General features: G+C 40.9%; 1 protein-coding gene across 1 annotated transcript in view; it reads right to left on the minus strand.

Annotated features, from left to right (window-relative positions):
* Window positions 1–13,201, minus strand: part of SHISA8 (shisa family member 8) — an 80,040-nt gene that overhangs the window by 23,001 nt on the left and 43,838 nt on the right. The window contains exons 2-3 of the mRNA XM_030206279.1: window positions 7,544–7,671; window positions 176–325 (exon numbers count right to left, since the gene is read on the minus strand). Of these exons, the coding sequence (XP_030062139.1) occupies window positions 176–325; window positions 7,544–7,671 (278 nt within the window). The remainder of the gene's footprint in view (window positions 1–175; window positions 326–7,543; window positions 7,672–13,201) is intronic.

A 13,201-nucleotide genomic window follows, 5' to 3' on the forward strand; every position in this document is an offset into this window, starting at 1 on the left:
ATTTCCTGTAGGAGTGTGTTTGTATTTTTCTGGATTGTTCAGGTATGTAGGATGCACTGTGACTGAAAATCTTCCTCTTAAAATCTGCTCCCTCATGGCAGTTAAGCTGTCCTGTTGCCTATGCCTGATCTCTAGTGACCATCCTCATTCTGGGCAAACCTATCTATTTACTTACCTACAGCCTTGAGGGTGGCATACTTGCTGTAATCTTGACCCTGGAGGGAAAGGTTGGCCGCAAACTGTGTCCTGTTGTTGTGTGGGTGTGACAATCCAAATTGAGGGAGGACAGGAGTGGTCATCCCTGCATTATTCAGGTTTGTGTGATCTGGAGGGTGTAACAAAATATTCACTACATTAATGGTAAACATAGAAGCATTTTTAACAATTGTTTTCTGACTTCCTTTACAATGCTTGACTCCGTGTAAGGTAAACTGATGTGTGAAGGCAAGGCATAGCCAGGATTTTTTAGAATAGCAAGTAGAAGTGAGAGACTAAACTCTGAGATCATTTTAGGGAGCAGCAGAAAATCAATTCAAATTCCCATAGGCTGCACCCAGGTCTAGTTAAGCAGAAATGCTGGCATTTAGTGTAGCCTCTTGATCTTTAAGAAACTGGATACATAGGCAGATATTAGGGGGTAGAAATCTCAGATTGTTTCTTTCAGAAATATTTCAGGCAGTTTCAAAACCTGCTCAATCACATTTTATTTATTTATTTGTGACATTTATATCCCACATTATCCCAAACAAGTTTGAGTTCAATGTGGCTTACAATAAACAGTCTAGGATACATAACAAATAATAATGCATAAGAAAGTAATTTGTTGTAAGAATTCAATTTTACAATACAGTATCATAAACATACTGGGATAGCTATGGATGTTTAACATTTAGAAAATCTATTATGAATGAGAAATTGTACATGAAGCAAAGAGAAAGTTAATGGTAGAGTAATAATTGTTTGAGATATGGTTGTTCTTTGTGAGGGTTTGTTTGAATAGAAACGATTTGAGGATTTTCCGGAATCTAGTATATTCTTGTATATTTCTTATTTTTGGGTGGTAAAGAGTTCCACTATTTGGTTCCTAGGTAAGTGAAGTCTGTAGAGTGGACAGTTTTGTAGATCACTTTTTTGCAATTTGGAAGGTATAGTCTGAGATAGTTTCTTGCCTCATATTTAGCGTTTCTTTGAGGTAAGTTTATTAATGGTACCATACAGTCTAGGATTTGAAAGATAAAGGTACATAATTTGAAGGTGATTCTCACTTTGGTGGAAAGCCAGTGTAGTTTGATTAATATAGGAGAGGCACTTTCAAAATGAGAGATTTTTTATATGAACCTGGCTGCAGTGTTTTGAGCTGTTCGGAGTTTTTTCAACAGGTACTCCTTATAGCCAGCATATATGGCATTACAATAATCAAATTGGGGTAATGTTAATGATTATACCAATAGTCTGAATGTTTCTGATGAGAAATAGGGTCTGATCCTTTTTAGTTTCCAAAGAGGCCTGAAAGATTTTGTGATTTCTGAGGAAACTTGAGTATCAAATGTTAAATGTTTGTCTATAGTTATATCTAGAATTTTCAGATTATTGTCAATGGGGAATGAAGTGTTGTCAACTGTGAAACTGTTGTAGTGGTTTTGGTAAAATAGTTTGGTAATGACCATGAATTTAGTTTTTTCTTTATTTAGCTTTAGTTTGGATTCTGAGGCCCAGGTTTCCATCAAATTTAAGCCAAGTTTTGCCTTTTATAAGATGTCTAGAATGTTCTTTTTGAAGGTTATGTATATGGTAACATCCTCAGCATATATGAATGTTTTGAATCCTGTTGTTTCTAGTCTGTTACCTAGTGGTGACATCATTACATTAAACAGTATGGGCGATAGTGGAGAGCCCTGAGGAATGTCACAGTTCGGTGACCAAGAAGAGGATAAAGTTTCTGTCATTTTCATTTTGTAAGATCTTGATTTCAGGAATCCTTGAAACCATTTGTGGACTGCCACTTATGCCAAAGTTGTATAGTATGTTTAGTAGGATATTATGATCTACTACATCAAATGCGCTAGACATATCGAACTGCATTATTAAGATCTTAGACTCTATGCTAATTTCTTTTCTGAAATTTGATACTAGGGTAGTAAGGACAGTCTTGGTGCTATAGCATGGACTGAAACCTGATTGCAATTTGTGTAGTAGGGAGAAATGTGAAAGGTAGTCCATAGTTTGTGCTGCTCTTATTCCTTCCATCGCCTTTATCATCAGAGGAATGGAGGCTACTGGTCTGTAGTTTGATACATCAGTTATGGTGATTGTTTTTTGGTATTGGTGTTAGGATAATAGAGCCTTTATTATCAGGGAAGGTGCCGTGGAATAGTAGGAAGGAGATATGCTGCTAAAGCAGATTAACAAATATATTAGGAGCTTCCTTCATAAGGTAACTAGGACAAGGGTCTAGTATGCATTGTGAGGTTGAGTATTTTAGGAGGTAATGTTTTACTGTGTCATGAATTGGTAGTTGGAAGGAAGACCAGATTCTGTTGGTGGCTATTCCTGTATGTGTGTCTGACTGTTTTTCGTAAATATTCTGATGGTTGATTTTTAATTTGAGTACTCCTTCTCTGATTTTGACTATTTTTTGTTTGAAAAAAGTAGCCAGTTGCTCTGCTGTTGGTGGGGACTCAGTGATTGTGATTATTTCTTTTGTGGATAATAGGCTTTTTATCACATTGAAAAATTTACTGGTATTAAGGAAAATTACCACTGAGTATTTTGTTATAGTTTTGAGGTTTTGCAAGTTTGATCTTATTTTTATATGTTTTAATGGCAATTTTCCAAGTTAATTTGTTTTCATTTGATTTGTCTTTAGCCCATTTTCCTTCCAGTTTTCTACATTTCCTTTTCAAAAGAAGGATAGATTGATTAAACCAAGGTGAAAGTTTCTGGGTTGGTTTGGATGTAGATTTGAAACATTTATTTAAGACATTATCGCATAGGTCATCCCATTTAATCATGAAGTTATTATTGTTTGCTGGAGGAAGAGCAGGATTGTTCAAGACGTTAGACCAGAAGGTTGTGGTATTTATTTTTCCTCTAGTTTTGTGAGGAGTCATAGTACTTTTATTTTTCATTGATTTTGTATTTTCCCTCCAATAGAAGGAGAACTCGAGTTTACTATGACCTGACCAGGGAGTTTGAGTCCAAGTATGGTTACTTAGATGAAAGTTGTTGTTTGTAAATTTATAGGCTAATAGGTCAAGTATGTGACCTTTATTGTGAGAGGTATGACTGAATGGTTGTGTGAGTTGCCAGTAGTTAAAAAAAAAAGTAAATATTTTGTATTACTGTCATTCTGATTATCTAGGTGTAAATTGATGTCCCCTATTAGTAGGACATTATCAAATGTAGTGCATATGTTAGATACAAATTCATCCAGATACATCACCTTTATATTCAAGAAAGTTGTAGGAGAAGGTTGGGTAGCCTCTCAGCCCTCTTCTTTAACCCTGTGACTGATGATGCCCTGGAGGAGGTAGGCTCTGGTACACCTTCAGGTATGAAACATTTTGGATTGTGGGAATACGTTCTCCTGTACCTGGATTCAGGATTCTGAGACCTGTACTGGCTAATAGGTGTCAACTGATATCATAACATATAGCAGCTTCCTGAGCTCTGTAGACAAAACCCTTGCACCCCATATCGTAGAAGACTCCAGGCTGAATTCAACAGCAAATGATTTACTATAATGTACTCATGAACTTCACTGTACACACTAAGATAAAACAGTGTATTGGCAAGAATATAAACAGTCAGATAATTAAAGACATATGACAGAGAGCTTTAAGGTCAGCTTCCAATGTAGATACAACAGTTTTGCAACGCTGGCTACCAAAGGTATAAAAATGAGTAAAAGCTTTTTGCTCACAGTTCACATGGGGCCCAAAGTAATATGGAAGAGGTGTTACATTTGTGATAGGCAGTTTCTGGAGAGATCTAATATTAATTAAGGCTTTGTTTCAGAAAGGTTGAAACTACCTTTTTGCACAGTCCTGCATCAGACAGAAATCCCTCATGGGCTGAATGGCTCTAATTGTCTTCTTCCCAGTTCAGGGATTTACCTCTTTTATCTCAAGTTATTGATGAGGAGGTTGTAGGAAAGTTCTTCTGTGATTCCTTCTGGCTTCAGACTGAGGGGAAGGGCTCTGTTCTGCTGCAGGTAAAAATCCCCTCTTTTTATTAGAACTGTGATAGCTCAAGTCTGAGTTTTGGTACCCCTGGAACTCAGAAGCTAACAGTCTTGTGGGCCTCTGCAACCCAACTTTTTTTTTTAGGTTCACTTTGATTCCCTTTCTGAAGCCAATTTGTTTCCTGATGCATCAGAAATCCCCATAAATGGGGGAAGAGGCAGACCAAATTTCGGTTTTGTGTTTGATGCTGAAACGGACCTGAAATCCAAATTTGGTGCAAATTTGGAGTGGAGGAGTGGCCTAGTGGTTAGGGTGGTGGACTTTGGTCCTGAGGAACTGAGTTCGATTCCCACTTCAGGCACAGGCAGCTCCTTGTGACTCTGGGCAAGTCACTTAACCCTCCATTGCCCCATGTAAGCCGCATTGAGTCTGCCATGAGTGGGAAGGCGCAGGGCACAAATGTAACAAAAAAAAATGCAAGTGTGTTTTCAGCTGAAATTGAAAATGTGTGGTGTCCCTGAAACTGATGTAGACCCTGCTCCCTCCCTTCCTCCCCACCCTGAACAGGAGCAGCTTACCTCTGGGCCCCTCTCAAACAAAAGCAGCCAGATCCCCACTACCACCCATAGGACCCCCCTGGGGCCTACCATACAAGTATTTGTGGTCCAGTGGTGCAGGTCAGGGAAGGAGCTTGAAGTTGTGGCAGCCGTTTTGACAACAGAGCTAGCAGGGGCAGGAGTGAGTAGGAATCGCTCTTACCCAACTGCACCACTGGACCACCAACAATGATAAAGTAAGCCCCAGGGAAAAGGCCTATGGGTGGTGGGGGGGGGGGGCTGGGAGGGGAGTTGCTCTTGTTCAGGGGAAGGAGGGGTGGCTTGTTTTGGTTTCAGTCAAAACTGAGCAACAAAATTCAGTCGCTAGTTTGATTTTAGTCAAAAAAACCCAAAATGGTTTCAGTCATCCTCTAAATGGGGGTGACTAGTGTCATTGCTGGGAGAAAATCTGATCAGTCCTGCAATCTCTCCATGGGTTTCACTGACCGGGATCAGGAGAATCCACTCCAGGGTTGGCCCTGCACAGTAGGCTTCATTACTTACTGGTTGTATTTAGGTCTCCAGACACACATCGCTATCTCTATTTCAGATTTTGCTTTCAGGTATAGGAAACTTCAGGAATCTGGTAAGATTAGTACTCAATTCCATATATGCTCAAGGGGATAGTAATCTCTTTTTTTTTTCATGAAACCCCCCTCACAGATTGATAGCTATAATAGATATCTGCATACAGTGAGTTTGCCATAATGACCTTTAGTGGCCAGAGGTCAGAAGCACAGCTGAGATGAGTAACACAGGCTTTACTAACTGTCAAGGATAGGCTGCTTTTTAGTTCATTTGGCATTGCTGCTACTTTTAGAATATGAGTTTCTCTAGTCCTTGTTTTAATTCTGCTGATTGTACTTAAAATTCCTACCTGGAATGGGAGGTCTATTTATTTATTTGGATTTAGCTCAGGGGCGTAGCCATGGGCGGGCTTGGATGAGCCCAGGCCCAGCCACTTTCCTTCCAGCCCCGACCAGCCAACATCCTCGTACCAAAGGCGGGGCGGTCTGCCCCGCCCTGGGTGTCAGCAGGTGGGGGGGGTGCTACGCTGGCGCCGCAGTCCCCACCTGCCCACCAGCTCCTCCGACGGACATGCAACCCTCTTCTTCCCCTGCCACCCGGCACCTGACCCAGCCTTAAAAAAAAAGTCAGTGAAGCGCCTCGCGTCTCTCTCTGCTCTGCTGTAAAGCAAGCAAATCGCCTCATCGCGTCGGCCCTTCCATCACTGTGTCCCGCCCTCTGATGTAACTTCCTATTTCTGCGAGGGCGGGACACAGTGAAGGAAGGGCCGATGTGATGAGGCGATTTGCTTGCTTTACAGCAGAGCAGACGTGAGGCACTTCACCGACTTTTTTTTTTAAGGCTGGGTCAGCTGCCAGGTGAAGAAGAGGGTCACATGTCCGTTGATGGAGCCGGTAGGCAGGTGGGGACTGGGTCAGGGAGGGGGACTCAGATGGGAGAAGGGGTCTGGGTGGGGTGGGCTCAGATGGGAGAATGGGGCAGGAGGGAGAATGGGGCCATGCCTGGGGCAGGTGGGAGAATGGGTCTGGGGCTGAAAATGGGGGCCCTAATGCAAGGCATGTGGATGAAGGGAACTGGGGGCTGAAAAGGAGGGTAGGTGGGATAAGGGGGCTAGTACTGGAACTGGGGGCTGAAAAGGGGACAGGGAGAAGTGGCTGGGGCTGAAGCTCGGGACTTGTGGGAGAAAAGTGCTGGGGTTGAAACTGGGGACTGAAAAGGGGACAGGGAGAAGTGGCTGGGAGCTGAAGCTCCAGACTGGTGGGAGAAAAGGGCAGGGGCTGAAACTGGGTACTGGTGGGATAGTGGGGCTGAAACTGGGGGCTGAAAAGGAGGGGCAGGTAGGAGATGTGGGCTGGGGCTGGAACTAGGGGCCGGTGGGATAATGAGGCTGGAACTTGGGGCCGAAAAAAAGGGGCAGCGAGAGGGAGGGCAGACCCTGGATGGATGGGAGAGGGAGGGCAAATGGTGGATTGAAAGGGCAGAGAGAAAGGGCAGACAGTAGATGGAAGGAACGACAGAGAGGGCAGACACTGGATGGCAGAGAGAGAGAGAAGACAGATGCTGGACGGAAGGAAGACGGTGAAAAGAAGATGAGGAAAGCAGAAACCAGAGACAACAAACTGTAAATAAAATATATATTTTTATTTTTTTGCTTTAGGATAAAGTAGTGTTCTAGATGTCAGGCATTTACCTGTTTTATGAATACAGCTTAATCAGGCATTTGCATTTCTTACAAAGCAAAGTTTGAAGGATATGTGCCATTGACATGTTTGCCTTATAGCAGTCATATTTGGTCAAGTTTAAGATATGGGATAAAATCACTCGATTTAAAAATGTCGGTGTTCCATGAACCAGTTATGTGGTTTGTGTTAATGCAGGAGAGCTGTTGCACAGACTGCTTACTTAGAAATCCATCATCAAGTGCACTCTAAGGCATTATTAAAGAAACACTACTCACACCTAGTGCCCACCCATATTAGCTCTGGGCCCACCCAAAATGTCAGGTCTGGCTATGCCACTGATTCAGCTAATGCCTCTTTCAGTTGTAGCTCAAGATAAGTTACATTCAAGTACAAGGGCTTCCAAACTAAGCTTGTACCTAAGGCAGTAGAGGGTGAAGTGACTGCTCACAAGTTGCTGCAATGGGTTCTCAGCTCGCTGCTCTCTAATCATTAGGCTACTTCTCCATGGTATGTAATAGTAGATGTATGAGTGCAATGACAGTATATCACTTACCAATGCTGTTGTGGGGGGAGACCCTCGCAATCATGTCAGTGATCTGGACCTGAACGCCGCCTCCACGCCCATCCATGACGTGGTCAGTGGGCCCATGGCTTGGCTGCTTCAGTAGCTCAGTGAGAGTCCTGAAATATACCAGAAAGTCCATATATGTCTGTCACTCCACTTTCTAGGCCGTCAGCAAAGAAAATGTTTTCATGAGATGGCAACCCTGATTTGTGGGCAGAACAGAGAGTGTTAATGGTGGGATTCCTTTTGATTTTCCTATATATTGAGACATTCTGAATACATTTTTGATCATCCAGATTACCCCTTTTCATGTCACTTTCTATTTAACACAACTTAATCTAGAGCAGTGTTCTCAAACAGTGCGGTCATAAGAGATGAGAGGTGTGTCACCAAAAATTTGGCATAGACCACAAGCCTGTGCTTTCCTTATTAACCATCTGTGACAGCAAGATCGGAAGACCAGAGATCCAGAGAGTCAAGTATCTGAAATCCCTATAACTGGTCCCTATTTCTGCTTTCCCACTACCCCCATTGATAATGTAAATATAGATTAAAACTTCTTTGAGAAAAAAAACAGCAAAAGGTAATACCTTTAATTTTAACAACAGTTAAAATAAAGTAACTTCTGTTTTAAGAATATTTTGATCTCACTTGCATTAGTTTTAACAACAGTGAAATATTTAGGAATTTGTTTTTAGTTTGGCTGTGAATGTAAGTGGGTAATGTGTCACACACATGAACTTTGTCTTTCAGGTGTGTCACAACAGAAGAAAGGTTGAGAACCACTGATCTAGAGATATTTGCAATCTGGAGCTCAAAAGCCCAAGTATATTTTCTTGAGACAGGTAAAAGAATAGTAAAGTTTCCACATATTTTCCATCTATAATCTGTGGGTCAGTTTTCAACCCTGTCTATAGATATAGATAGATATGGATATGTAAAATCCAATAACCTATTTAGCAGTCTTAAACTAAACATACAGCTTATCTGTATGGCTGCTGATAATCACTGTTATCAGGATAATTTGACAGCTCACCTTTGCTGTGCCACAGACCCGGTCTTTCATTTCAATGGATTTTCAGCCCATTACTATCCATATCCAGAACTCTAATAGGCAAGTTATATGTTCAGTGGCTACCTGTGAATGTATAACTTGTTTTGAATCTTGGCCTGGGTGTGTTCTGCTGCATGCAAGGCTCAGGACTCAATGTCCTGAAGTGCACTACCATGATTTAGTAAATCTAGCCTTTACTGTAGTGCAGTGGCGTAGCTATGTGGGGCCTGGGCCCCCATAGATTGGGCCCTGGACCCCCATGCTGACGACCCGCTCGACTCCCTCTCCCGCCGCCAACCCACCTACCTTTGCTGGCGGGGGACCCCAACCCCCCCACCAGCTGAGGTCCTCCTTGCAAAAGGCTTCCTATTCCTTCTGTTTCTGATGTCCTGCACGTACAACATGCATGTAGATGGCTATCTCAAAGGCTTTTCTTGTTACCTGCTGAGTTTTCTCTCACTTGCTTACAATGCTCTGTCATATTCTCTCTACAATAGGCCAAAGTTCACATAATGTTATACCACTAGTGGCAGACCAGCACTGGTTGCCAGTCTCCCTTCAGATAAAATTTAAAATTCTCTTATTGAGCCATAAAGCTTTTATACTGGGGCTCCAAAGTATTTATCAGATTTCTTAATTCCTGTTTTTCTGCATCCCACATGTGGTCACAATCTGTAAATTTTTTGATTATACCTTCCCCCGACTCATATGTGACTTGAAATTACTCAGCAAACCATTTTTTTTTATAGTCCTGCCTTTGGAATTCTGTTCTATTTGATCTTAGGTTGGAATAATTGTCATTAAATTCAAGATATGACTGAAACTTTTTATTTATTTATTTATTCATTTGCATAAGCTTCTTATGGACTGTTGGATTCCTGATTTTGGGATGTAGATTTTATATGACTCTTTCTGGTCTGTTGCATGTTTCTGTTTTTTAAAATAGATACGGAGAACATTACAGCATATAAAGACCATTCTATGTATCCAGTTTGCCTACCCAAACCAACTACTATGCTCTACAACTCCTTTCTCTAACGTAGTGTTATGACTTTGTTTGTCCTTGACCAGTGTTAAAATGTTTTAAAGTAAATTAGTTTTTTTTATTTTAATCTAATTGTAAAACTGCCTTGTTGTTACCTCCATTAAGGCCATAAAGCAAGATTGTGAATAAATATAAATATAAAAAAGCAAGATGACAATGTATGAGAAAAGAGAGACCTGTTACAGAAAGAGTAAGTCAAAGACACAGGGAAAAGAGAAAAAGCAAAGAGGCATATGGAGGGCAAAGGGTGAAAAGAGAGTTGGGAAAATTGTTATATTGTCACCTGGAGTGAGTGAGAAGAAGAAGAAGGTATAAATAACACAGGTTTATTTAGAAGCAAAAGCTTACACGAGTTGTTTATACAGAGACCAAGATGCTTGGTGTGGGCGGGAGGCATGAGAAGATTTTGTTACAATTAAGGCAACTCATTACTAAAATTCACTGCAGGATCAGCGATTAATTTATTTTATTTGTTATAGGGTTTTTCTCCTGTAGCCTGTGATCTTGTTTAAATTTGACAATTTAGTGATAAATGTAGAAGAGATTATAATTGTAATGTCACTAAATAAATGGAAAGAGTGAATTTCTGCTTTTCAGGTACAATGAATTACATCACGAAATTTAGAGGTCAATATTCAAAACGCACTTACACATTCGGCACTGTGTTGAACATATGTATGTGTTTTTAAAAAAATTTCAGTGCTATTATATTATAATACTAGATGCAGAGTCCACTGTGGGGGCAATTCTATAACTTGGCGTTTCCACTTAGACACACCAATGCTTCGTGCTGAGTGCTAATTCTATAATAGCTCCAGAAAAAAAAGAGTATCCTTTGTAATCATTAAACAATATATTTTTTGATATTAAAGGACCATCAGAAGGTGGACAGAGTCCAAATCTCTTTGCAGAAATAAGTTAATACAAGAAAGGAGTCTATGCCAGAAGAAGTGTTTAACAAAACTCTGAATCCCTGATGCAACTCGACTAGCGAAACATAGCGCTGTCAAATGGGGTCATTTGGATCAGCTGAAATTTTGTGATGGGAATATGAGAAATTTTTGAGTCCCTCTAACTTAGAGTATTTTGAGACCACAGTTTTTGCTTACTAATTCTATAATGGCATCTGTGTGCCAAGATGCTGTTACAGAATACTAACATAAACCCCAATTAGCACGTCTACATTAGGTATGACCATTTATGCCTAAGTGTGCCATGTAATGCTTGGAACTCATAGCATTCTAGAAGTTCGCCAGTAAGCTGGAGCCATGCCCATGCCCCCAAGCTCCGCCCACATGCACACCCCCTTGCAGTTACACATTACCTTACAGAATTGGAAGTACTGCAATTAAACGCATGTGTGCTGACTGTCTTAGCACTCACTGTACATGCATGCTGGCATCCAGTTAAAGAATTGCCCTCCATCCTCCAGATTCTATAAATGCTGCCCAAATTTGAGCGCCCACAATTACATGCAATACTGAAATCCACATGCAAATAAATTGGTTAATGAGCTGTTAACAATCAATAATTGGCATGAATTGGCTCTAATTCGGATTTGCATGCAGATATGGCTTCATGAGAAACTATAAAGATCTGCGCCCAAATCCTCACACATGTATCCCACAAGGGGGCGTGGCTATGGGAGGGGCATGGGCAGGTCAGTGGCATTCCAAAGAATTATGTGCGGTGTTACAGAATATGGAGCTGTGCACAAAGTTGTGCACCACGATTTACACCAGGTTTCAGATGGTGTAACTCCTTGTGGCCAAGGTTAGGCACTAGAACATGCACTAAGCACTATTCTACAAAGAGAGGAGCACAAATTTTTCCCACCACCATTTACTGAATTCAGTCGTATATTAATAGTATTATACACTGAGAGAAATTGGCAGAGAAGGGGTATTCAAGGCGTGGTGCCCACTATGCACATACTCTATATGCATAAATGCCAATACTTGGTGTCTATACATCTAGTTTAAGCATTTGGCCTGGTATAACCTAGAAGATCCAGGCCAAATGTACAAGTTTAAGTATAGGCACTGATGCTAAGTAAGACCAAGAATACTATAATGTATCTGTATCGCTCCATGGTGCGACCTCAACCTTGAGTATTGCATTCAGTTCTGGTTGCTGTATCTCAAATGATAAAGCGGAATTGGAAAGGGTTCAAAGAAGAGCGACAAAAATGATAAAGGGGATGAAACTCCTATGAGGAAAAGCTAAAGAGGTTTAAGGCTCTTCAGCTTGGAAAAGAGATGGCTGAGGGTGGATATGATTTAGGTCTACAAAATCCTGAGGGGTGTAGAACAGGTAGAAGTGAATCAATTTTTTACTCTTCAAAGATACAAAGACCATGGAGACACTCAATGAAATTACATGGAAATACTTTAAAAACAAATAAGAGGAAATATTTTTTCACTCAATGAATAGTTTTATTTATTTTATTGCATTTGTATCCCACATTTTCCCACCTATTTGCAGGCTCAATGTGGCTTAATAGTGTTGTAAAACAGTTAATCCTGGATGTCAGGTACAATTATTATTGTGCCGAGATTAATTAGGGAACAGAATAGAGAGAAGAGGGAAGGAATTTATTAGGGTATAGTAGAAGAAGGACTTTCAGAGTGGATTAGTGAGGTTCTGGGTTTTCATTGTAGGCTTTGTGAAGAAATATGTCTTGAGGGATTTGCGAAAGATAGTTAATTCATTGATTGTTTTCAGGTCTCTAGGTAGTGCGTTCCATGCATCAGCTTGTATTTTAGTCCTTTGCAGCTGGGGAAGTGTAGGTTGAAGAAATTTGCGAGATGATTGTGTATCGTTTCTGGGAGGTAGGTCCACGAGGTTTAGCATGTAGATTGGGGCGTCTGCGTGAATGATTTTGTGTACCATCATGCAAGTCTTGAATGCAATATGTTCCTTAGTGGGAGCCAGTGAAGTTTTCTCTCTTAAGGGTTTTGCACTTTCATATTTAGTTTTTCCAAATATGAGTCTGGCAGCAGTATTTTGGGCAGTTTGGAGTTTCTTGATGTTCTGCTCTTTGCAGCCTGTGTACAGTGCATTGCAGTAATCAAGAATGACTTATTACCATTGACTGTACCAGGGTACGGAATATTATCTCGGGAAGAAAGGTTTTATTCTTTTGAGTTTCCACATGGAGTAGAATATCTTTTTCGTCGTGTTTTTCACGTGGGTATCAAGAGTAAGGTTTCGATCAATGTGACTCCTAGAATTTTCAAGTTTTGCGAAATAGCAGAGAAAAGTATGGTGTGGTTATTGGTGGAGAAGTTTTTTGTGTATGTTGTGAGGTGAGAACAAGACATTGTGTTTTTTCTGCATTAAGTTTCAGCTGGAATGCATCTGCCCAGTGTGCATTATTTGGAGGCTTTGGTTGATCTCGTTGTGATTCATTTAGATCGTGTCTGAACGGGATGTAGATAGTGACGTCATCTGCATATATGTAGGGATTGAGGTTTTGATTGGCTAGAAGTTTAGCCAAAGGTATCATCATCAGGTTGAATAAGGTTGGTGAGAGGGGAGATCCTTG

This window comes from Microcaecilia unicolor, chromosome 1, assembly GCF_901765095.1.
Source record: "Microcaecilia unicolor chromosome 1, aMicUni1.1, whole genome shotgun sequence".
NCBI classification, from domain to species: Eukaryota; Metazoa; Chordata; class Amphibia; order Gymnophiona; family Siphonopidae; genus Microcaecilia; species Microcaecilia unicolor.